This window comes from Pimephales promelas, chromosome 14 (genome assembly GCF_988280905.1).
Source record: "Pimephales promelas chromosome 14, fPimPro1.hap1.1, whole genome shotgun sequence".
NCBI lineage: Eukaryota > Metazoa > Chordata > Actinopteri > Cypriniformes > Leuciscidae > Pimephales > Pimephales promelas.
The window spans coordinates 5,918,882-5,945,589 of NC_142782.1; the positions used below are offsets into that span (position 1 = coordinate 5,918,882).

General features: G+C 42.2%; 2 protein-coding genes across 3 annotated transcripts; both read right to left on the reverse strand.

Annotated features, from left to right (window-relative positions):
- Positions 1-58: 58 nt before the first annotated feature.
- Positions 59-8,851, reverse strand: LOC120473765 (neurotensin receptor type 1-like). 2 transcript variants are annotated; one of them, XM_039663765.2, is made up of 5 exons: positions 8,117-8,851; positions 6,244-6,418; positions 2,102-2,186; positions 1,947-2,001; positions 59-1,856 (listed from the first exon to the last, which is right to left on the reverse strand). In XM_039663765.2, exons 1-5 carry the CDS (start codon positions 8,762-8,764, stop codon positions 1,719-1,721), a joined length of 1,101 nt encoding a protein of 366 aa, XP_039519699.2. In that variant the 5' UTR covers positions 8,765-8,851; the 3' UTR covers positions 59-1,718. The 2 variants fall into 2 exon arrangements, with proteins under 2 accessions (XP_039519699.2, XP_039519698.2); XM_039663764.2 differs by having other exon boundaries at positions 59-2,001.
- Positions 8,852-13,915: 5,064 nt separating this feature from the next.
- Positions 13,916-24,449, reverse strand: LOC120473762 (taste receptor type 1 member 1-like). The gene is made up of 6 exons (XM_039663759.2): positions 24,271-24,449; positions 23,840-24,137; positions 22,950-23,696; positions 22,494-22,706; positions 19,242-19,362; positions 13,916-14,850 (listed from the first exon to the last, which is right to left on the reverse strand). The coding sequence occupies exons 1-6, from the start codon at positions 24,447-24,449 to the stop codon at positions 13,916-13,918; spliced, it is 2,493 nt and encodes an 830-aa protein (XP_039519693.2).
- Positions 24,450-26,708: the final 2,259 nt, after the last annotated feature.

The window sequence follows — 26,708 nt, forward strand, 5'->3', positions numbered from 1 at the left end:
AAATGTTGAAAATAAAATTAACAAAGATTAACAAATGCTGTATATGCTATTCAAAAAGGACATTCTACATAGTATGAGAGTGTGTAGTATGAATGTAATCTGGATGACATACTACCATTCGCCATGTTGTCATTATCATGTGACCTACCAGCCTCAGTTACATGATGTCGCTTCACTGCCATTCACAAGTCCTCTCCAGTGGCGTGTACGGTGGCCGAGAAGTGAAAAACAAATCACAATTCCAAAAACAAAATAAATCCAAAAACAACAAATTATAAATGGAATGTAAAGATTAAAAACAAAAGCTACAATGTTTTATTTATTTTTTGCAGCTAGGGGTCGCTAACCTCTCACAATAACAAAGGCATAAGTTTATGATAGATAAGTGGAATTATGGAACTTGTCATCTTGCTGATGGATCTAATAATATTTATGGGGTGAATACATTGCTGTTTTTAACTTGAGCAGGTCACGTTATAATGTTATACTATGTGTTAGTTTGTCTGTATGAGACTAGCATTTGTAGAATTTATTATAAAGTTTATATAGCAAAATCCAGTCCAACCTCTTGCAATCAATATCCCATATGAAGAATTATATGTGTAACTTCGTACTATAGGGATCTTCGCCTGTGACGTCACGACGTGGTTACATGTGCTCTGGTTGGCAGAAAAGCAATGGCCGTTTGCTGCACAGTATTATAAAGATATAAGTTAACCCAAAGATTGGGCACTGTACGGTGTATCATCTGTGTACACATACCCTTATAGATTAAGGGCAAATTATTGTATTTTCTTTGATACATTTTTATGTTGACCAATATCGAGGTAGGATCATTTTGATTCAAAATATAGCCCATGGACAAATGAAATTACACTTCTATTTGCTCTAGTTGTAACAAATTTACCAGTTATTCTTAGTTAACACAAGTAATATTCGTAATTATGACTTATAGGCATCTAAAGATTTGTACGCCTTCATTGACTCTCTGGTAAACAGATGGCGTGTCGATGAGATACAGGTACCGAATGTCAAATCTGGCCATGTGTTCGGGCTTTTGCTCCAATTCTCACTCAGGTGATAGATTAGGCAGAGAAAATGAACCCTGGTTATATAAAAGCTTTACTTTATATCTCCTTTTAACTTATTCGTACAAAGAATTAGCATATGCTGACAGAACACATGGACTGCTGCGTATGTTTTGGTTCTTTCTGCCAACCAGTTCGTGCCCACGCCCATTTCGTGACATCATGAGAGAGAGATGAACTAAGGATTTTGACCATGTTATACACTGCTCTGTGATTTTGATTGGAAAACAATAATCAACTCACACACATCAGAAAAAATGAAATACAATTAAATGATAAATAGCGATTTACACACATAAATGACTAAATAATATTGAAAAGATTCTTGTGTTCTTTCTTTACCAGCAGTATAACAAAATAGTGCTGTCCTCTTGTGCCATGAAAACGTGCCGTATTTCTGCAGTAAGCTATGCACACATTCACTTGAAACAGCACTTTTACACTTTTAGAGCACACTGACAGTATAGTGCATAATGTTCCATATTCAGAAAGTCAAAACGTTCGTCAAAAACTTGACAATTCTGCACGCCCTTTGTTCTGAAATTATGCAGAATAATTTCAATGCTGTCCCTCAACACTGATGGAACAAAACAGCAATTTGTAGTCAACAAGTCTAAAAGAGAATTCACATCAGTACATAGTCTCCATGACCACTATGGGATAAAGGGTCTGTTGGCTGGTACGGGGTGTGACCAGAGATGAACGAAGGTGCTGTGATAGTTGTAAGCTGCTTTTGCTCTTGTTAGTCCTCTGGCTTTTAGAGTACATCTGGCAAAAGTAAGTGACAGTGGAAAAAAACATTTGCCGGTATTTGGACGAGACCAGGTTGTAAAGGATGGGATTGATCACAGAACTCACATAGAAAAGTACGTTTGTCACCATGTAAAAGTAATGGTAGAAATCATAAAATGCACTGTAGGGGAAAACAAAACCAAGGTTACAAAATTGGCAAATTATTTTAAAAGCAATTTTTTTTTTGTGCAAATATATTTATATGCAAATGCATAACTCACTTTGTCCACTCCGTTACATAGCAGTACATCAGTCGGCGACAGTGATAAGGAAACCAACATAAAACAAAAGCAAAAACAACTCCACCTGATAACAGAGAAAAAACATATGGCAATCAACTATTGAGACCAAGAAATTAAAGATTTTACCACTGATTAAAATGTGTACTCGCATGAAATAAAAATTACAATTAGATACTAGTAAAAACATATAATATAATATAATGAATTATTCAACAGTTCTGACCCTGAAATCTGACTGGACAAGACAGAGGCACTCTAAAGAGTGTTGATATCCACTTTATTGGGCTCGGACCAAATTCCGAGCTTGGAGAAATCCCCTCAGACAGCACACCAAATACACATAACCTTTACTCTATTTAGTTATATGTAAGTGTGAACTCTTGAATTCATCAACTCGCACATCAGTTGTGGTAAACAGAAGCTCAAGCATGTTCACTTGATGGCAAGAACCAATGAGGTTCATTCTCGTGTTACGCAGCACGTTTGAACTTCTGACAGAACCAATGAGGTTCATTCTCGTGTTACGCAGCACGTTTGAGCTTCCGCAAGAACCAATGAGGTTCATTCTCGTGTTACGCACGTTTGAGCTTCTACAAGAACCAATGAGGTTCATTCTCATGTTACGCAGCACGTTTGAGCTTCTACAAGAACCAATGAGGTTCATTCTCGTGTTACGCAGCACGTTTGAGCTTCTACAAGAACCAATGAGGTTCATTCTCCTGTTAACCAATGAGGTTCATTCTCTTGTTAACCAATGAGGTTCATTCTCTTGTGTTACACACCACGTTTGAGCTTCCGCAAGAACCAATGAGGTTCATTCTAATGTTACGCAGCACGTTTGAGCTTCTACAAGAACCAATGAGGTTCATTCTCGTGTTACGCAGCACGTTTGAGCTTCCGCAAGAACCAATGAGGTTCATTATCTTGTTACGCAGCACGTTTGAGCTTCTACAAGAACCAATGAGGTTCATTCTCATGTTACGCAGCACGTTTGAGCTTCTACAAGAACCAATGAGGTTCATTCTCGTGTTACGCAGCACGTTTGAGCTTCTACAAGAACCAATGAGGTTCATTCTCGTGTTACGCAGCACGTTTGAGCTTCTACAAGAACCAATGAGGTTCATTCTCGTGTTACGCACGTTTGAGCTTCTACAAGAACCAATGAGGTTCATTCTCATGTTACGCAGCACGTTTGAGCTTCTACAAGAACCAATGAGGTTCATTCTCGTGTTACGCAGCACGTTTGAGCTTCTACAAGAACCAATGAGGTTCATTCTCCTGTTAACCAATGAGGTTCATTCTCTTGTTAACCAATGAGGTTCATTCTCTTGTGTTACACACCACGTTTGAGCTTCCGCAAGAACCAATGAGGTTCATTCTAATGTTACGCAGCACGTTTGAGCTTCTACAAGAACCAATGAGGTTCATTCTCGTGTTACGCAGCACGTTTGAGCTTCCGCAAGAACCAATGAGGTTCATTATCTTGTTACGCAGCACGTTTGAGCTTCTACAAGAACCAATGAGGTTCATTCTCATGTTACGCAGCACGTTTGAGCTTCTACAAGAACCAATGAGGTTCATTCTCGTGTTACGCAGCACGTTTGAGCTTCTACAAGAACCAATGAGGTTCATTCTCCTGTTAACCAATGAGGTTCATTCTCTTGTTAACCAATGAGGTTCATTCTCTTGTGTTACACAGCACGTTTGAGCTTCCGCAAGAACCAATGAGGTTCATTCTCATGTTACGCAGCACATTTGAGTTTCGCAAGAGGTTTGTTCTTGCATTCAAGCAGGTTCGGTTGAGCTTATTTTTATGTTTGCTGATCATTTATATGTGAATTATATGTGAATAAATGCTTAAGTTCAATCTGTTCATCATAAAAAGCGATCAAGACTCTTCAGAAAAGTTGGACTAAACTGCTCAATTCTTTTTTATTTTAACAATCTCTTTATGTAGCCTCAAAGTGTCAGTTGCGTAAGGTGGGATAAAAAGCTCTCAGATTTCATCAAAAAGATCTTCATTTGTGTTCCAAAGATGAATGAAAGCATGCTTCAAAACAAGCATAAAAGGTATTGGGAGCATCAGGAAGAGATGGATTGAGCCTTCAGTGTCTCTACAGCAGTAGTCTGTGATGGCCTTGATGCCCTCCCACATGCTCTGGGGTAGAAAAATGACCCTGTATCTTTACAGAGCTTTGGCTTTTTTAATGCCTGCAGTCAATTTACCGCTCTGAGCATGACTGCATCACCCGACCTGAACACAGAGTCCCGAGCTCTCAGAAGAGATCTGACCTCGGGATTTAGCCAAGGTTTCTGATTCAGATGGATAGTAAATGTTCTGGTGGATGTTCATCATTCACTCACTTAACCACTAATAGAGCTGGTGACAGATGATGCATATTCATCCAAATACATACACCCAGAGTTCGTTGTTGCTTCCTTGAAAATCTGCCAGTCAGTATAAGCAAAGCAATCCTGGAATATAGACACAGCATCATGTGGCCACAAGGTAATTGTCTTTTGGGTTGGTTTCATTGTCTTCAGCACAGGGCTTTAGTAAGGGACAGCTTAGGCAGCTCTGTATAGCTAACAAACTTAACAGCACATGCACTTGCCTTCACAGTCACTGTACAAAAGCTCACTGTACAAAAGGAGCTTGAGAAGCCGCTGCACGCTTGTACACAGTCATATTGCATATTACTGCCATATTTCGGAATTTTATTACAGACTTTTTGCGTTAGTATCTCCTTTGTCGTGTGCTGATTGCAGCAGCAAAATTTAAACATAAAATAGACTTACTTGTCCACCTGCTTTGCTTGGAGCAGAAGCATCGGAACTTTTCAGGACTTCACCTTCCCCGACCTCTCCCTGCATGTGTGTGTGTGTGTTTTTGGACTAGCTTAAATGATCGGTGCAAGGCATGCCTTAAGAGTTGAGTGCGAGCTGTTGAATTGTGTATCTGTGTTCACCGTCAATCCCACCGAGGAGGACATCACCAACCCCACTCCGGACCCAGACCGACCTCCCATACCCTGCATGGAGCCAATGCCAGAGCCAATCGTAGACATAGAGCCTGAGCCTGCCACGAGGCCTCTGCCCCAGGTGACGCCAAAGCATATCATTACCTCGGAGCCTGAGCCTAACGAAGAATCTGATCAGGTTTGTGAGCCGGCAACAACATGCCAGTGGGTGTGGTTGTGGAGTATGAGGGGATGGAAGGACCACTGCTGAGAGTCAGCTACATCCAAGTCTCCTGTGTCAATGATGGTCCCACCCAGCTTCCCTCTCCAGCCTCCTCAACCTACAGTAAGCCAGGCAGTCCTTCAGTCCTGCTTCCGTTGACTCCCTTCAATCCCTTGGCAGCTCCTCTGTTGGCCCCGTCCTACAACCTTTCCACCTCGGGTCTTCCGGTCTCTACCTCAGTCCACCAGCACCCCGGCTCCACCTCGGCCACTTGTCACTGCGGCTCCACCTTGGCCACGAGGACCTACGGTGTTGCCCGGTCTCTGTGTCTCCTCGGCTCCACCACGGGTGGTCGGATCGCTGACTTCACCCTTTATCAGTTCCACCATGGGCCTTGGTCTTGGCTGTACTCAGAGTCATCATTTGGATCTCCCTCCATCTTCTCCCTGGCTCCTCCCTCCATCATCTCCACCATGATGTGCGAGCTCCTCCCATCTTCCATCTGTTTCTGACTATGCGCCCTCCTCCAGAGCCCCCACCCTCCCTCCGCTGGACTATGTTATTAGTTATGGCTTGAGGAAGCACCTTCTTGGGGAGCAGGCATCAGAAGATACCAGGGCCATAGACACCAAACCTTGAGCTACTACCAAATATCAGACACATTCAGTTGTAGAGTAGTTAAATAAACCTTTACATTTATTCATTTAACTGACGTTTTTATCCAAAGTGACTTACAAGATCTATATATGTCAGAGGTCGCACGCCTCTTGAGCAACCAGGGGTTACGTGTCTTGCTCAGGGACACATTGGTGTCTCACAGTGGATTCGAACCCAGGTCTCTCACACCAAAGGCATGTGTCTTATCAACTGCACCATCACCACCCCACTACCTATAATTACTAAACATTTTGGTAAAATTAGGCATTTCTTTTACTTACGTAGGACTTTGATGCTATGGCGTAGGGAACGCTCACGGTTTGTCTCTGTTGTAACATCTGAAGGCGTTGAACAGTGTAAGTCATGATGGGTCGTTCTCTGGAGCTTATGTCCAATCAGGGCATTCATCACAGTGATCACCAGCATTGGCACAACAAAAGAGAGAAGGGCATTGACCTGTAAGGAAAAACACTTACACTGAAATAGGCACTATTCAAAAAGTGGGGACCAAAATATTAAGGTTAAGGTGTAATGATTATTTCCCAAGATACAAGGGAGAGAAATCCTTTTGGACACACCTGAACCAACAACATGACATCATGACTTTTGCGTAAACATACACGCCACTTTCGAGTCAAGTGGCGTGTTATCTCTACGCATTTTGAGCTATCCGCATGTATCCATGTGTATGCGTGTATGTCTACGCCATTAACGTCTGAGTGATTCTGCGTGTCTGTACACGCCATCAAATGTCCGCGCAAAACGAAACAAAATGTAGACTACATCTGGGGAGCGATCTTTTTTTTTCCTAGGATGGTAAGGGAACAGTCATAAATGCCATTAACCCCAGCAACGGTTAGGTTTAGGGACGGGGTTGAGGTAAGTCATATATTTATATATACAGTAATAACGTTAAGTCAACGGCGTTCATAAACACGCTGAAAAGCGATTATGCGTCTTGATAGCTCGCCAAAAATGGAAATACGAATTGGCGTGTCATACAAACACGACTACTTCATGAGATCAGTCTGGAACCAAAGTAAAAAAAAAAAAGAAAAGAAAAAAAGACCTCTATGGTTTGGTCAGTTAGTGCAGTCTCATTTTGCTCTATTTTGTCTGCTTTGCTCTTTACTGTGTCATACTGATTGATTGATTGATTGATTGATTTGCTCTGAAGTTTATTTAAGGTTTCCTCTTATTCTTCCTCCCTCCCACAAATACAGGGTGGTTTACTTCAGTGCATTTTTACCAGCTATAGTATTGTGAAATTAGCTTGTCCATGTGAAAAATGTATCTGTTCAGTATACACATGTGTTACCATATCTAAATAGACATTTTTAATAGAGTTGCATTTTTTTTTTTTTTTGCTCAGCAGATTCAATTCAAGATGTTTAAGTTAAATCACAAGTGACAGTTTTGAGGGCTCATGGTACTGTCTTTGGCATGCCATGCAGCAACCTTGCATGTATCACTAACTCTCTTAGACATTTAGACATCTTAGACACTCTCTCAGGCTTTACTGGATCATCTGTCATTGTAGACTTGGTCAGATTTTAAAGCAAACCTGACATATAGACAAATGGAAAAGAGCTATATTGAAATGTATTAGGTTTACTGTAAATAAATATTAACAAATCTACCTCCAAGTTATAAGCTAAACTGTAATTTAAAAAAAAAATCTTATTATTTATGTTGCCATTATTTAATGGCAGCAGCACAAGCTGACATAACTCAACAAAACCTCATGTTCTCTCCAGCATGATTTGGGAGAAATGTAGAGCCTCTTGTGCTTCAGCAAGAACATTTGACCATTTGTACAGAAGTTGTCAAACAAATTTGTTTAATTACAAATAATGCAAAATCCTAAATATTTATTCTTTGTTTGATAACAATGTTAGATTGCAACATTTTTACATTCTGAAAACGATTAACTGTTTATTTCCAGCTTTAAATGAAAAAAATCCATATATATTTTATCATTGTACTACTGAATGACTATATTCATTTCATGGCATTTACATGGCACTCCAGGTACCAAGATGAAAAAATGCTGCTAATAATTGATAATAATCTATCTACTGCCTATTGTTAGTGCCATCTAAAGGAGCACCGACCACAAATGAACTAATATGGGTGAAATAGCTTCATGCCCACCTGTAGAACAGTTTTGGCGGTGTTGTTGGAGGCTACGGTGGTGCAGATGCTCTCTTCACCTACATAAATTTGCCCCATTGTCAAAAGCATCGGTGAGGCGAGAATGAGCGACGCGCACCAGAGCGCGCAAATGAATCTCCTTGTGCGACCGCGAGACATCCGACTCTTGGCTTTGAACGGGTGGCAGAGCGCCATGTAGCGCTCCACGCTCAGACTCACGATGTTGAACGCCGTCGCGTACGAGCAGCCGTCCCGCAGAAAGTAATAGCCCCTGCAGACCACCTCACCGAAAGCCCACGGATGGTGAACCCAGATGAAGTTGTACAGCTCCACCGGCATACACAGCACCAGAATGAGCAGGTCCGACACCGCGAGACTGGCGAGGTGATAATGGACGGTCCCTTGGAGATGTTTGATGGATCTCTTCTGGAGGGATATGTAGAGGGTCATGGCGTTGCCGATTAAACCGACTGCAAACAGCACAGCGTAGATTAACGTCACGAGCACTTTGGAATAAATATCCGTGTTCACATCCAAATCATCCACCGGCGGGGAATCTGTGCTGTTGAGCGGTATCAGCTGGGTTCTGTTGTCCAGAACACGATTAGTCCAAAGTTTTGTCATCAGATTCGTTTCATTTGATGTCATTTCTCAAACCTACTACTTGGCATAAAACACTGAATAATTACGTCCGTTTTGAATGTGAAGCTGTGATGAGCATCTGTGCATCACCGCTTTATATGGAATAGGGGCGCGCTCGCTGACGTGTGAATAAAAAAAGAACATGTTTATAATGCACCTATTATGACACACAACGACATAACACACTTTTTTTTATTTAACAATATAAACTGTTCAAAATGAGGAGGAAAAATATATTAACATTGTAGTAATAGGCTAAATAATGAAATAATCCATTTACAGAACAGCATAACAAATATTTATGGATTTAATGTTAAACCATAAAGCTCCATAGAGCTTTTAAAAGAAGACCTTAACGCTTATTTTTCTTTGATGACAGATATAAAAATCTCATTACCAACCTGTGCCAATAAATATCAGTGCACAACTTGGTGCGGGTCATCGTGTTAAACTGTATCATTCTGATCAATAATTATGGAAATGATTGCTCAAAACCTATGCAAAATTGCTCAGACCTATGGAAATGATTGCTCAATCATTGCTCAAAAAGTGTGACAACCATATCTCCTGCAGAAATGTTGACAATATAAAACATGTTCAGTGTTTTGGTTACACAGTTACTAATCTATGCATGTGGGGCATCTTGTCTAGCTGCCTCCTCCTGATCTATCTAGATTCATGTGATCCTTTTGCATAGGGATATTGTTACTGCCAAAGGACTGCACCTCTGGCACTAAACCCCGTCTGAAACCGTACGCTTGACTAGACAAACCATGTGCTGATTGTGTAAAAGAGTTTCTTTGAGATTTGAATCAACGCAGCATTTTCACGTTCAAAACTGGGCTTCAATTATTTAACACCAGTGGTGTTGCTTTACTTCAGGGCTTGCCAAAGACAATTTCAGTTTCTCCCTAAACAACCACCCTATTCTGCTCTTTTTTCACTTGCATTTCTACATTTATTCTCAGCTGACAAATAGGTATTGTTTTTTATGCACTGAGCTTGTATGGTGACTACAGGCTGCAGACTTAAGCATGCACAATTTGAGTAGTACTTTCAACTCAAATTTGACTAATTTAGAAGAATATTCCAGGTTCAAAACAAGTTTAGCTCAGCATTTGTGACATAATGTTGACTAGTGAGCTTTGCTACCGCTATTGGTAGTTAAAAGAGATGGAACATCTCATAAAAGAAGATACAGTATTTTGAGAAATGTCTATAATGGAAGTCAATGGTCACCAAAATTGTTCGGTTACCATGTTCTTCAAAATCTTTTATCTGTTTCGCAGTCTCAGAAGAAGGTCATGTTCGGAACAAGAGTTCTGTTCAATAACTGTGTAAAGGTCTTTCATGGGTCCTCCCTCACTGCTGCATTCTCTCACTCACCCGCTCGTGTCAGTTCACACTATAAAGGATCTTCTCACTATTTCTCCATTGCCTGGCCTCGTATCTGATTTCTAGACTGATCCCCTGCGGAAATAGTGGACTTACCTGTTTTGGATTGTTTCTTTACTTACCTGTTCTGCTGCATCTGTGGATATCCTGTTTTAGTTTTCCTCAGACTTATGTTCTTGTTAATCCATTTCTGGCTTGAGTTTTTTTTTCTTTTCTTTTTTTTCGTTTAACATTGTCTGATCCGGCAGACTTAACGTGAACAGTCTCTGGATCGGCAGAAACCATATCCTCCATGCAGAACAGTCAATGCATAAAAAAAATGCATAAAAATGCGTGTCAGACGTGATGTGAACAGTGTCTGAACCGGCGGACGTAACTTGAACGGCAGTCTCTGGATCAGCAGACGTGACCAGTATCTGGATCGGCAGAACTCACATACTTCCTCCATGCATGTAGAACTGCCAATCCATAAAAAAGGAAGACCACCCTCTTGGCTGTAGCTGGGCTGATGATGGGCAGTTCTGGGATGGTCGTCCCTGCACAGTGGGCGGCACAGGGATAACCACCGGAACGACAGAGGGCTTTATGGGGATGGCCTCCAGGATGACAGCGGGCTGCACTGGGACGACCACTGGGACAACAGCGGGCTGCACGGGGACAGCCTCCGGAATGACAGCAGGCTGTTCGGGAATGACTACCGGGACGACAGCGGGCTGCACTGGGACGACCTCCGGAATGATAGCAGGCTGTTCGGGAACGACTACCGGGACGACAGCGGGCTGCACTGGGACGGCCTCCGGGATGACAGCAGGCTGTTCGGGAACGACTACCGGGACGACAGCGGGCTTCACTGGGACGGCCTCCGGAATGACAGCAGGCTGTTCGGGAACGACTACCGGGACAACAGCGGGCTGCACTGGGACGACCTCCAGAATGACAGCAGGCTGTTCGGGAACGACTACCGGGACGACAGCGGGCTGCACTGGGACGGCCTCCGGGATGACAGCAGGCTGTTCGGGAACGACTACCGGGACGACAGCGGGCTGCACTGGGACGGCCTCCGGGATGACAGCAGGCTGTTCGGGAACGACTACCGGGACGACAGCGGGCTGCACTGGGACGACCTCCGGAATGACAGCAGGCTGTTCGGGAACGACTACCGGGACGACAGCGGGCTGCACTGGGACGGCCTCCGGGATGACAACAGGCTGTTCGGGAACGACTACCAGGACAACAGTGGGCTGCACTGGGACGTTGGAGATGCAGGAAGTCCTCCTCCTCCTCCACCATCCTTGATTGCGAGGTGCAGGCTCTGGGCTGGACGGGACCAGCGGTGAAGGGAGCTCAGGGCTGGGCAGAATCAATGACCCAGGGTCGAAGAGGGGGCAAAGTGGAGGTTGGTGTCAGGGTCCATCTCGACCACCTTCTCCCCTGTGGCCTCCACGAGTCCCAGAAAACTCGGCCAGACGGGTTCCCTCAAAATATCGTCTATTGAGGGGGGTGTCGGCTGACCAGGCGTCAGCTGGGCTGCTGGAAGGGGGCTTAGGGGAGTTGACCGCCATGTTCTCCATGTCTGACGAGCCCAAAAGGCAAAACACTAAATAAAGTCATGCACGGCTCTGGCTCTTCAGACCAAGAGTTCCCCCTCTGCTGCTTCCTCTCGCTCTCGGTGGCTGGGGAAGAGACAGGAAAACCCATACCGCTGGATCTTTGCATGACGGAGTCTCTCTGTCATGATACACACATGGGAAACAGTAGATCCAATTGCGGTATTTATTGGGTAATCCATAATACGTTATCCAGTCCAGGCAAGGGTAAAATACCATACAAGTCAGTCCAAGATCAAGAAACAAGAACCAAGAAACAAGCAGACAGACCTTCGGAATTGTGGTAACAAATAACAACAAATCCGTGACAAACACTGAAACAAACAGGGTATACACACACATACTAACAGGGTGATGGGAAACAGCTGTGTGCAATGATCAATGAGTGACAGAACAGGATGATGGGAATTGTAGTATTGAGTGAATGACACAATGGGGGAAGTGGACCTCTGGTAGTTACCCAGGGAAACACAAACCAGACACTGTGACAAGACTGTTATATCTTAAAGGATTATTTTATGACTCATTGAGCTCTGCATTGTTTATTCAGTTCATATCAGTTTTGCTGCATGAATTCATAGGGCTTAGTAGACAAAGAAGCATGTGAGGACAGACTGGACAGTCTTCAATGTGCTCAGTCGCCTTCAGCACAGCCCTATTCCGCCTTGTGTAAAATGAATTGGATCTCACGCAGAAGAAATTCATTTACAGCTGCAAAGATTCTTCTTTTGCTTGAAAATGTTATCTGTCTAGTAATTGCATCACTGATTGAAATTTGGGGGCACCCCTCCCCCTTCCCCCCTCTCAAAATATATGTTATGTTCCATGGATGAAATTATAGTTTTTATGACATCATTTTCATTTTTGGGTGAACTAGTTTTTTGTGTGGCTAGATACAATGAAAGACATGAATTGGTTGAGAGATAGCTAAGATTCAGGAAAACATTTGAGGATGTGGCTTGTCATGGGGGGAAAAACGTTGTCACAAGTATGCATGCATGCATGATTTTGTATTATTTAACTGAAGTAAACGTGTTATGACAAATCTGTCAGAAATTGTCGAGTGTACCAGAGAGACATTATAATATATAATTACATAATAAAGATAGATGTTCATGAGAAATGTAAGTTTATTTTGCTGGTTTCTACTTTTTAATATTTTGATTGTGTCACTTTAAAGGGTACATTTCATGCTTTTAAATCGCTCCTTTTTACATATAAATCATACATTTGAGGTCTATATAAAGTGACGAGTTGATGAGAAAACTACCATGCATGTGTGGAGAAAAGAAGTCATGGTTCAGGGAGAGCACACACAAGTTTAACATGTTTCAACCGTCCGTCTGTTCAAACTGTACTCAGTTTACTCCATAAGTTTTAGCATTTTGAAAATCGTAAAAAGTTATGTAGAAAACAAATATGAAACATGTATTTGTTAATATTTGTAGGTCACTAATCAAATGTTTGCAAAATGTGTGATGTGCTAAGGTCAGATTTCATTCTGTCATTTAAGCAAAACATGCTAAATACACACCAGGACATTCAAAAATTTACTTTTTTTTTTCACAGGTTCAAAAATGTAATGCTGATAAAACAAATTGTAATGAAAACGATTGTTACTAATAGCATATTTAAATGTATTATACCATACTCCAAGTTAGGGAAGTTTTGAAGATGCTCTTTATTACAAGTTAAAAACAAGCAATTGTGTTTACATTACATTACACTTGAGTGTTAATGCTGCTTTTTATTCTCAAAATTCACATAGTAACTTAATTCAGACTGAACCTCAAAATTGATCTCCATTCTCATTCATTTCCTACGTGTTTCTTTAAGATTGTGGTAAAATAATAGTTAAGGCCACTCACACATAAGAGTTCACATCATATCCACTTTATTTTGCAACTCAAAAGTTGTAGAAGTGAATGTAATCAGGATAATCGATTAATCCGCTTCTATAAATAACTAAAGCTAATTGCGCTACAAATCAGTGTGTTTTATAAAAGATTCAAATAATATGATAACATATACAGGTTTGCAATATCAAGCTTTTGTACATGAAAAATAACTAGAATGAGACCGGATGCCTCGCACATTACAGCTATAGCACCTGCTCTTATGTTAAAAAATAAGGTAGATACACAAAGACTAATGTCTAAGTCCTACTAATGGTTTGGGTGTAATTCTGAATAGATGTGTGAAAGTATGCGGGAGTGTTCTTTTGTGGTTGGAATATTATGATGTAACATTTTGGTATGAAATAGCTAAAGAGAATTCCATTTATACTGGAAATCTGGGCCATTGCATTAAAAAGGACGATATATTTGCTTTTGAAATAGATGTATGCTGTAAAATAAACAATCCAGGTCAGATAGTACAAAATGAGACTGAAGGTTATGGATTTGGCCTCATTGTAATTTTTCGGCAGATCTCTTCCCATGTAGGAAAACAGGAGACACAGTAAACCAAAAAACCAACCTATAAACACAACTATGGCTAATGTAATAGAGTTCCCTCTTTCACAGATGAGCATAATTTGGTCCTTATAAGTCCATGAGTCAGCAATGGGCTTGACAGGAGAGACTATCATCCATATCACACAAGAAATTAAATGAATGACAGTAGCAAATGCAATGAAAAGCCACTGTCCGTTGTGCTTTACCCAAAGGCTGTGCACCTTAGGGAAGTGAGCAGCCATTTTAAAAACACAAATAATTTGAAAGGAACGGACAGTTAAACAGGAAATACACACAGTGAAGAAAAATCCAAATATGGCATTTCTCAGGAGGCAATTTGCAAATGTGGGTTTTCCAAAGAAAAAGAATGCACTTATGCTAGACAAAATCAAAGACGCCAACATCAGGAAACACATGCTACCACCAGCAGACCTCACCACGGGTGTGTTGTAATTGTAGGAGAAAAGGCAAAATATGGCAATGAGTAAAATAATTATGCATATGGAAAAAACCATGACAGCGATTGATGGGATTTCAGAGAACTGAATATAGACAACAGAACGTGTTTTACATGTTGTGCTGCCTTCCTCATACCATTCACTCTCTGCACATGGAAAACAGGTATAGGGGTCCCCTGAAAAACAGTCAAATAATATAAATGTTTAAAATAGCATTTTGCCAAAACCTATTAGCTTGTGAAAAGAAATACAGTAGGGCCTACTTAAGCATACTTTAAAAAAGAATAATTATCCTTTAAAAGAATATATGTGCAGTTTTTTATTTGCTTTAAGTACTAATTTTATTTATTTATTTATTTATTTATTTTTACAAAAATACAAACTGTTCACACTGCTAGTCATTCTTTCAAAACTGCTTTCTTCAAATTCTTTGAATTATGGGTGGCACTTACGGTTTGGGGGACCTTACGTTCAAAATGACGATGATTCAAAATCATTTCAAATCATAATGTTACTGTACAAATAAAAATGGTCCGTCAGTTTGACTGAATGAGCTGTAAATTGTTTTATTTTCAGACATCATGAGAATAACATAACACTTGGTATTTCACTTGGTAACAAGAAAATCTTTGGCAAGTCTTTTCAGTCGCTGTTTTCTTTTCCTCGTGATTATTTAATTTTTTTCCCTTTGAATTCTGCTGTAATAGTATAAAAAAGGACAACATCTGCACATTTGTGGTCTGTTCTCCATACGATAGATAACATTAATAATTTCCTCTTCAAATCCATGTAACTTTCCAGGTTTGTTTTTACAGGTAAATACAATTTTTGATTAAAGCAACGTATGTTACATAATACAGATACTTATTACTACAGTGATATTTAACCTGTCCATTATTGCTGTGGAAAGAATCACGTTTTGGGGTTATTCATGGTCTGTTGAAAGTACCTTGTTGATGCTTCTACATTTTTAAATGTCCTTTTAATGTTCGAAGGTTGAAGGGTGAGTAGAATAATGTCATCTCATTGTGATGACATTAAGAATAATGTCATCTCATCTCACATCTCAATTTTAATAGATACATTCATAGACCGAGCTTTTCACTGATTGTTTACAGCTTGATGGAAGTTACACCAATAATTCACGCAAAGCGTCATGGGGGCGTAAGAATAAGGTGGATACATGTTTCCTTTCCAAATATTTGTTTCACAACACAAGATCATTGTAGGCTAATATGTAATGAGAACATCTGGTTTAATCACTTGAACGTCCTGGTTGCATATGCAACCCACTGTTCCCTGAAGGACGGAACGGAGGATGTAGTTAACGTCGACTGAATTGGTTTCATGCTAGGGAGCCAATCGTCTTTGAGTACTATTGAACGAGCCAATGGAATTGGCATGCATGATGACATCACACACTCCGCCCCCGCGGCGCAGGTATACAGTAAATACGGAAGTGGATGCATACACTAGTTGCTTTTCCGCTGAGGAGCTGAGCGTAACTTAGAGTCAGCGGTGGTCCAGCATTAGTGGCAAGGGGACTACGTCCTCCATTCCCTCCTTCAGGGAACAGTGGGTTGCATATGCAACCAGGACGTGCTTTCAGTCGAGAATGTCAGACAAGCTCTGCCGAGGGAAGACACGGGCTCACCGCAGGGAGCCGTACTGAAACACAAATGGGATCGCAACATATGGACCCAGCCTGACACAGGTTCCACACTGCTTACCAGGGCTAGACCTAACACCGGGCATTCCACCACGTCTGATGTCGGAGGGGTGCGGAGGAACTCAACAGGGTTCAGTTAAAGGGAACTCAACAGGAGAAAAAAATGGCACATATCCAGTCCATAGGAGGGGAATGGTGCAGCAAACTGACAGTTCGAACCGGGCTCACGGTGAAACTGGCTTCATGAGAAGTGAGCCCACGGAAAGCAGCGGTTCAACTAAGGTGTTGCCCAGTCTCCAACACTAGAATATCTGTCAGCGAAGCACTCTGTGCCACGGTGGGAGCACACACTCATTTAAGAGGAGCTCACCACCTAAGTGGACATTTGCATCTCAGGATTTTCACCAAGATGAATGCAGCCACATTCAGTAGGCCAACCTTGCTTGGAAACAGACTTCCCTCCCTGCTGATTTCCTTAACAGATAAGAGCTGGTCTGAGGTCCTAAGGCTTGCGTTCAGCAATGAACCGCAATGAAGTGGACGGACAGATAAAGCCAGGCTTGGGTCTACCTCCTCCGGGGCAACGCTTCCAGGCTCACCACCTGGTCACAGCTTAAGGGAGAGGTAGGAACTCATTGACCGAAAGCGAGCAAGTTCCTATTCTCTAGTAGAGACCATGCGAGCAGGAGAACTGTTTAAAAACAGAATTTTTAACTCACTGCTTGCAGAGGCTCAGGGGCGGTCATTGCAGTGCAGTAGCACCAGAGATAAGGCCCAAGAGGATAAAGAGGGGGCTCCCTTGTTCCCTCTGGAGGGATCTGCCCATTCTTCTGCATCATGATGTGCGTCAAGAAAACAGAAGCATCATCATTTGAGGGTGGAGGAAAACAGCCTTCTCCAACCCATCTTGCAGGAAAGAGAGCACTGAAATGACCGAACGCTCTCAGGATCTCCTCACAGGGAGAGGACTCACAAATAGGTTCCACTTCTTTTTGGCATAAGCACAACTTCCTCTTTTTAGGGGGTGCTTGAAGTGATGGTAACTACCACATATTCCTGCCGTAGCCACCTGATCCCCACGTCCAATTTAGGACCGGCCTGAAATCTCTCCAGGGGGTTAAACGTGGGTGCCATCATGCCCCATCCCTGAAATGTATTCAGGGGAAGTGAGGAAGGCTGTCGAGGGGAACTAGATCTGGTTGGGCCAATAAGGGGCAACTATCAAGACCTGCTCCACTCCTGTTTTAGCACAGTAGGTGCAAGCGACATGCGCGCACAAGACAGGAGCACTGCTCAACACTACATGTGAAGATTACTGAGCCTCAGGAGCATCTCTGGTCAACACGTAAGTGTGACGAAAATCACTGAACTTGAGCAGGCACACAGTGACAATGAACCGCATAGCCGCTTTCTTAGAAGGCTCACTGGGGAACGCATTTTTGCGGGAGAGGAAGGGGCTTGCCCACAAGCTTTGTAAGCCTTGCCCGTAAGAGCGGATGAAAACTTATGGGCTCTAGAGGGGTGACGAGGATCACCTCTCCAGGAGGCAGTGCCCACCGGACACAGTTGCATCGTGACAGACCGCTACAGCCTCGTAACCCTTCATTGCTCCCCAGTCAAGGGTAGTGAGGGGGGAGGAGTTACTTAGGCGGTTTCTAGCAGAAAAAGTCCACACCCTCGTAAGTTCCTCATGCACTTCAGGAAAGAAAGGCTCCGGGGCGCCTTGATGGCCTTTTTGAGCATAGCTGACATCTCTGGATCTGGCTCGGGCAACGCTGGTCTTGCAGAGGGAGTCAGCACAGCCAAGTCAGCATCTCCAGAGTTCAGCTCCCCACCCGATGCTGCGATAGACAAACTATTCCCTGGAGGGAACCCAAATGAAACGGCTGGTCCGTCCACTACAGAGGGACCAGCAGGCTCATTGGGGAGCTCCACCGGCTGCGGTGCGGGATCCACGGGGCTTTGCCAGCCGGATTACCCCTCACTGTAATCCTCAGATCACTAAGCTTGGATGGTACATCTGTTGCCATGGTGTTTGATTTGCCATCATCTGTCTCACCTGTGTCTAGTTAATCATCTTGTTTTGTCCCTAGTGTTTCTCTGTGTATAGCCATCACTTTCAGTTAGTCTTGGTCTGATCTCGGCATTGTATTAGGTGTTGTCTGTTTCAAGACAACCTTAAGTGAAAGTTTTAGTTTATATTAATTAAAAAGGAATGAATACTTGCAAATAGGTCCAACTCTGTTATTTTTGTTTGTTTGCAATCCCAGCGTAACAGCAAGACAAGTTTCAAATCAACGTTGCTGAAGATTTTGCAGTAATACACGCTTCAGTGTGAAAAAAATCCATAATGTTTGTAATATCTATATAATGTATAATGAAAAGGTGTGAGATATGGTATGGCCATGAGGTTTAGTGCTATGTAGTTTGCTCCCAATAGAGTGAATGTTCTCACTGTACCAGAGTAAGTAAGTGGAGTGGAGTAGCACCAATTGACCCTCGTCTTTCCGAACCTTCAATAATTACTCCACTTCACTGACATACTCTGCACTGTGCCAATATATATATAGCTGAGTATAACCAATATATATATCAGCTGAGGGAATGTGGTTTCTGATTGTTTGCTGTAGTAAGACAGAATCAAACTATTTAATAAATGTTGGGCGCCAAGCTCAGTGGCTGCAGATGCAACCAGCCTGTGCTATGCAGTGATAACAGATTATATTAATTTTCTAGGACCTAGTTTTACAACAAGACCAGAAATTAAATTGATGTGGGAAAATAGTTTGCCTTCAAATCAAAAAGCACTATACCTGCAGTAAAGTATATTGTGGTGATAGAATGGACAGAAGAAACTTAAGTACCAAGGTGTCATTGACCACATCCTAAGGTACTTACGAGAATAATCCACATAGCTGTTACGCTGGCATTTTTTACATGTAAAACAGCAACTATGAAAACCTTCAGGTTGCCTTGAAAATCCCTCCTTGCACTCAGCAGAGCAGTTTGAGAAAGGAACCTTTAAAGAATAAGAAAATGTGTTATTAAAGTTACAGTTTTTCTTATTTTGTATTTATTTTTATACAAACAATTAACTTAATCATCTGAACACTATGTTCCCTATCGGTCAGTCACTACTACATAGGTCATGACTGATCAATAGGAATCTTGCTAATAGGCCAATCTACTTCGAATGAAACTAAAACAAGCCAATGCACACTAACGTGCAACCATTTGCACCAGCTGTGTAGCCTTGCAGCACGGGTATTCAACGAGCAGCTGCTGCGATTGCACACTAGCTTATTGCTTCGGAGCGAAGCACTTCGTATACTGACTACACAGAGTGATTCTGCAAGCCTCTTCTGGATCTCTCCACTTTGGTGCTGGCGTTTTTTATTTTTCAACACAGCAAAACAAAAAAAGCTGTTTTCACAGCTGGTAAGCTGTGTGGTGAGAGCACTCAACAGCCGTTTTCACGGCTGGTAAGACCAGCGAGAAAGAACAGCACACAGACAGGTGCACATTCCTGTCTGTGTTGGCGTTTACTGTTCACCTGCGTGCTTCAGCACCAAGGAGAGCAGTCCCTCAAAGAGATTACACAGATAGTTTGCGTCTTATAAAAATAATAATAAATGACGTTTTATTTGTGGCCCACGAGAGAACAGGGTGTTCGCATCCTCGACTATCTCAATGACTGGCTCACACTAGCACACTCTCGAGATCAGCTATGCGAACACAGGGACCTCGTGCTCAGGCACCTCAGCCAGTTGGGTCTTCAGGTCAACTGGGAAAAGAGCAAACTCTCCCCTGTGCAGAGTAACTCTTTTCTCGGCATAGGGTTGGATTCGGATGCACAGACATCGCGCCTCAGCACAGCAGCATGCTCAGTCTGTGCTGAACTGCTTGAACACGTTCAAAAGCAGAATGGCGGTCCCACTGAAATTCTTTCAGAGGCTCCTGGGGCATATGACAGTGGCATCAGTGGTAACCCCGCTCGGCCTGCTTCATATAAGACCGCTTCATATGAGACCGCATTGGCTTCATGGCCAATTGGCTTCATGGCCATATCCAATGAGATACGGGCATGCAGTGTCAGGGGTGTGGACGGACCCCCAACTGCATTGGCACAACAATTGCCTTGAGTTGCTAGCAGTACATCTCGCACTGAGCCGCTTGAAAAGGCCGCTACAGGGCAGGGACGTGCTTGTAAGTGCAGACAACACTGTGACTGTTGCGTACATCAACCGACATGGTGGTCTACGCTCCCGTTGCATGTCTCGACTCGCCCGTCATCTCCTCCTCTGGAATCAGAAGCATCTGAGGTCACTTCAAGCCATGTATGTCCCTGGTGTTTTCAACCGTGTGGCCGACGAGCTATCATGAGCTGTGCTTCCGGGAGAATGGCAACTCACCCCCAGGTGGTTCAGCTGATCTGGAGAGAGTTCGGGGAGGCTCAGGTAGACCTGTTTGCTTCCTCGGAGACCTCCCACTGCCAGCTGTTCAACTCCCTGACCGGGGGAACACTCGGCATGGACGCACTGGCACACCGCTGGCCCCGGGGCCTCTTCAAATATGCGTTTCCCCCAGTGAGCCTACTTGTGCAGACACTGCTTGCAGTCAGGGAGGACGAGGAGAAGGTCCTTCTGGTGGCCCCCATTGGCCCACCCGTATTTCGTTCCCAGAACTCATGCTCCTTGTGACAGTCCCTCCCTGGCCCATTCCTCTGAGGAAGGATCTTCTGACTCAGAGACGGGGCACCCTATGGCACCCGCGTCCAGACCTCTGGAAACTCCATGTTTCCAAACTCCTGGACGGGACGCGGAGGCTCTAGGTGACTTACCCCCAGAGGTACTTAACACCAACCACGTAGTATTAAGACCCCAGCCTGGCTATGTGTCCCCTTCAGGGTCAAGGTAGTGAACCTGCAAGCACTGCTCATGGAAGAGGCAGACCTGGCTTTGCTCTGTCCCATTCATGCTCTGCGTATGTACGTGGACAGAACTCAAAGCGTCAGGACCTCAGACCACCTCTTTGCCTATTACGGAGGCCAGGAGAAGGGAAAAGATGTCTCCAAGCAAAGGATGGCCCACTGGATAGTGGATGCCATTGCCTTGGTTTCCAAGCACAAGGCGTGCCCTGCCCGCTCTGGTTGCATGCACACTTCACGAGAAGCATTACATCCTCCTAGGTGCTGGCACAGGGCTCCTCTCTAACAGATATCTGTAGAGCTGTGGGCTGAGAGCATCCGGTGCTTGGTCTTTATCGGCTGAATCCTTGAGAACCGGATCTGGGCTGGGTTCCATATGTGTGATCCTACGGAGATCCCATATATGTATATTCTCCACGGCTGCTCCTAATGGAAGTCCGTGTCGTTCCCTTGGGCTAAGTCACCCACTATCTCATAGGTAGTTGGGCTAGTCCACATGTATTCCCCACATAACTTGAAGTAAGTGGCTTCCGCTGCGTCTTCCTTCCTTACTGAAGGGAACGCTTTCCCAGTGTTATCCAATAATCTCACTGTATGGCCTATTACGGAACAACAGTGATAGATACACTCTGTGTAAGCCTCCTCCTATCATCCTTCCAGCCAAGAAGGTGTAGAGGCTTGCACGGGGCGCTGGATGGGGTGCTTTGGCAGGGATTCCTATTGGTCAGTCATGAACTACGTAGTAGTGACTGATAGATAGGGAACGTCTCGGTCACATATAGTATCCCTCGTTCACTGAGGGAGGGAACGGAGTCGTAGGTAGTTCTAGTGTGCAATAGCAACAGCTGCTCATTAAATACCCGCGCTGCAAGGCTGCACAGCTGATGCAAATGATTGCAGGCCACTGTGCATTGGCTTGTATTAGTTTCACTATTGTATTAGCCTCTCTAGCGAGATTCCTGTTGGTCAGTCATGACCAACTTCTCCGTTTCCTCCCTCAGGGAACGAGGGTTACCATTTGTAACCGAGACGTTTTTTCCATAAACAAATGACAAAATACTAATTATATAATTCATTTAAACACGCACAAATTTCTCAGATCTTGATTTCAAACATGAAAAAGCATTGACCTTCATTTGGAGAAACTTACTACATTGCCTGAGGAAAAACTGGAATCTATAAAGCTCGATGTTTAGATAAAGGCTTATCAAATTAAGACTTACAGAACCGTTGTCATGCCAGACCAGGAGAGAGTTGTTGATTGTAAAAGTCGTTTCTGGATATGTATCATATGTGCCCACCATCTCAAACTGTGGATGATTTACATCAGTGTGCCAGAGCACAACTGCATAATTGATGCATGGATCGTTATTGTCATCATATTTCACATGACGACCATTGAGTGGAAAATCCAACTTCTTTATTTCTCCCAGAAGCTGAATTGTTATTTTTTTTACGAAAAAAAGTTCATTTATAATAATATCACTATAACTTTAATAAATTAATATTAATTTAGTTTTATTCATTTATTATTGTATAATAATAAAATATTATAATATAAAATGCAATTTCATACATTTTATTAATAATATTGTTCATTATTTAATTAATTAAAACATTTTTACTACAATAATGTGATATATTGGTTCAACTTGTCAAATTAAAATGAATTATCTTACCATGTATGGCTTTACCACTGTGTTTTTGCGGCATCCATTCATGTCGCACTGCAGAACCTTATGTAATGCATGAGCTATGGTGTATATGGCAGCATAGATGGCAAAGGAGAATGTGGGATTTTCATTTATAATCTCTTCTGCGGTCCACAATGTGCAGTTATCACAAACTTGATTACATGTCTTACTCTTACTCTGGATGTCACTCTCTTCATCATGGGTGACATCAGTTGATCTCCTGTCTTTATTGACAAATTCATTAAATCCAGGCAATGTCAACAATCTCTCCGTAATACCAATGATTGTGCCAATTTTCCCAATTCCTGGCTCTCTGGGAAGCTGTTGATTCATAGCCCATGCTTGACTTGCAATCCACACTTTGTCGTGGATGTTGTTTGCTATGGCTGTTTTGATAACTTTGCTTGCATATTGTGGCAGAGCAAAAACAACAATGACATTGATTTTGAGCATATCAATCTTTTGAAGTGTTAGACTGTAGTTTGCATTTAGACTTAGACTCTCTTGATAGGCCAAACAAATGCTAGAATTTCTTATATACGTGTTAAACAGCTTTAGTCCGTCTGAACTGTATTCATCTTGGCTACCAAGAAAGGCAACCCAGTTCCATCCAAACCATTGAATGATGTGAATAATCATTTCTATCAGGTTTTTGTTGCTGGGGCTTGTTCTTACAAAAGCAGGATACTTAAGTTTGTTGCTTAATGCATAACTAGAAGCTCCATAATTCACCTTTGAAAAAGAAGAAACACTAAATTATAAACAATTCATTAGCATTTTGCCGTATATAATAAATGTGTATTTCTGAACAAAAGGCAGAAAGTAAGTGTGCAAGTTTTTGTTACATAAACTGTATAAAAAGAAGCATTACTCACCATAGGTATAAGGTCCATTGTCAATAGTGGTGCAATAGTAATAGTTTGTGTGCTTCCATATGGCCCTGTTAAAGCAATCACTTTAGGCTGATAGTTGTTCAGTTTTTCTTTAGGTTTTATTGACCCATTCTTTGAAATAAAACTTAAAACTGAAGGGATATTCTTTGTATTAGAACAATGATCGAAAATTTCATAGCCCAAAGAAACATTGGGCAGAAGAATGGTAGAGTTATTAATCTCCTCAACGGTAAACCTCATTACTTGCAACATCTGATAGCCAGATTTTGAGGAACGATGCCTTGAAAACATCAGTGTGGAAATTAATAGCATGCAGTTGAATTTCACTTCATAAATTTGACTTTGAGCAAATGCTGCTTTGATTAACAATATTGCATATTGACAACCTGACTGCCAAAAAAATCCTTGCTTACCTGAAACATTCAGTGGGCTCTGGGGAGAACAGGGGTGTTGCTTGCTCAATTTCATGTAAAGCGAAAAGGCCACCCAATAAGTAATCTCCTTCTAAGCTGAACTGTTTTGAGCAAGAAACTTTGAAAAATAAACAATTAGTAAAGCCAACGAGGAAAATGTAAATGCTACTGAAAGACATTGTTCAAGGTTTCCCGTTGGATGAAGCAGATGTGCAGAGGCTAGTTGAGAATCAGGCTCATATTCTTGAGTTAATTTTCTTAAAACACATTTCAATTTGCTTAAACCACTATATTCAGCGATACAAATGTCAATTTCCATAAACTCACAAAGCATATGTCAGTCAATTATTAAATGGAGCATTACACCACATTCATGACATATTTTTCAAACTGTATCCTTCTAAACTCTCAGCAGGGGTGTATGGTTGGATTTAGAATCACGAAGGTTTCAAAAAGATTACAGGTGGTGAGCAAATATGTGTATACAATACATGAGATTTTATGCAGATTCTGTTGTGCCGAGTAGTACTATGGTGTTTCACATCACATTTGAGTATAAAATATTGTTAATGTTCTCCCTGGAGGCTGAAAACCAGTGCTGAATTATTAGATGTTGAAAGGCCAGCAACACAGCTGTTCACATATACTTTGCATTTTTAAATTTGCTTATAACCCAGTTGCGGCATACATTTTAATGTTTTTGCATGACTGACATTTGTCACCCCACAAGTGTCAGATTAATCCACCAGTGTCACTTCAGAACACAAACTTCTCAACATGACATCATGACTTTTGCGTAAACATAGACGCCACTTTCTGGTCAAGTGGCGTAAGAAATCATATGAGAAGTGTGTATAGTTCTAGTAAATATCCAACGCACATGGCACCCTTTAACGTCAAATGAGACGCAGATATATTTGGGCAGAAGGCGCCCCCTAGTGGTCTAACCCTAACCCTACACCATTCCTAAACTTAACCATAACCGAAGCGTCTCATTAGACGTTAAAGGGTGCCATGTGCGTTGGATATTTACGCTTTTGCAAAAGCGTCCTATATGGCGCTTTGGGATGAGAATGCGTTGAACATTTTGTTTCAAAGATAACACTTTGTTTCAAAGCAGCTTTATGGCGATAATAGTAAATTCAAGTAATAGAGATTGTTTTGGCTTTACAGCTGCTCTAGAATAAAGTCATTGTCCAGCTAAAGGACAATTTTAGGTTGTTTTTGTCCATTCCGATCTGATGAAGGACCATCGCCTGGACACGATGACAACACAGTCCTGAAGTGTCAACTAGTCTCTTCCCTGTGAAAGCATCCCTCCCTTTACCTCTGTTACAGATAAAACGTTGTCAGGATAATTCCGGTTCGCGTGGCTACGCAGATGTGTCAAAAATTTCTGTATTACAAATTTCTAAGATCAAACAAGTTGTTGAGGATTGATTTGTGAAGGACTACACACCTGCGGACATATACTAGATTTAATAGGACATATAGATTGTACCGAGGAGGCCTTATTGAGGTCTTTATAAATCAGGCCTCTACACCAAGCATGACTATTCTCGCCCCAGAATGCAGAGAAGGGGACGGGCCTTGGCCTAAAGACTCCCATTGGAGGAGGCTGTCCTATAGGGTTCTTTACAAAGTGACATCGCCAACTACTGTCTATAGGGTAAATAGATAGACAGACACAAAGGCATTGGATCAATCAGTTAGGTAGAGCATCACACCACATCACAAACAAAAGAAGATGCAAAATAATTAAAACTCTCTTTGAACAAACTGCTTGCAACCATACAAAGTTTCAGTTGGATGTTACATAATGACATAATGTTTGGTAACTTTATTTAAATGGTCCCCTTTACACATTCTGTTGACTATGGGGCTGTTTACTAATTGGATTTTCAGTGATCTGATCGTGAAAAGACGAGGTGACAATGCCCTCCGAAACGCATTTGAGATGGATTTAAATGTAATCGCTCAAATCTCATCAGGAGACGAAACTGGACAAGTGTAAATGCATCTGGTTTTTGAAACCCCTCATGTAAATTTTACTCCTCCCAACAATGTTAAAAAATAAACATGCAAGACCGTATTATAGGTTATATGTCATGTTATGGCCAGATATGACCATAGATATCCACAATAAAGGCTATGTCTCGTCCGCGCTGCTGGCCAATGGAGGTCGACGTCCTCACCTGGCGGCCATCTTGTCACAGGCAGCTCGCTCACTCGTAACATTGTTAAATGGTACATCTTGCCTTTATTATATCGGACTGATCTCATGAAGTAGCGCGTGTATGACACGCCAATACGTATTTCCATTTTTGGCGTGCTATCAAGACGCATAATCGTTTTTTAGCGTGTTTATGAACGCCGTTGACTTAACGTTATATAAATATATGACTTACCTCAACCCCATCCCTAAACTTAACCGTCAC

Bases quoted from the DNA above. Each gene is read 5' to 3' on its own strand.
- LOC120473765 (XM_039663764.2), bottom strand. From the start codon at position 8,764: ATGACATCAAATGAAACGAATCTGATGACAAAACTTTGGACTAATCGT. The intron at 6,419-8,116 runs GTGGGCATGAAG...TTTTCCTTACAG, and splicing joins CCGCCAAAACTGTTCTACAG to GTCAATGCCCTTCTCTCTTT. The intron at 2,002-2,101 runs GTGAGTTATGCA...TTTCCCCTACAG, and splicing joins TATGTAACGGAGTGGACAAA to TGCATTTTATGATTTCTACC.
- LOC120473762 (XM_039663759.2), bottom strand. From the start codon at position 24,449: ATGTCTTTCAGTAGCATTTACATTTTCCTCGTTGGCTTTACTAATTGT. The intron at 22,707-22,949 runs GTAAGATAATTC...ATAACAATTCAG, and splicing joins CAGTGGTAAAGCCATACATG to CTTCTGGGAGAAATAAAGAA. The intron at 19,363-22,493 runs GTAAGTCTTAAT...TATTCTTTAAAG, and splicing joins TCTGGCATGACAACGGTTCT to GTTCCTTTCTCAAACTGCTC.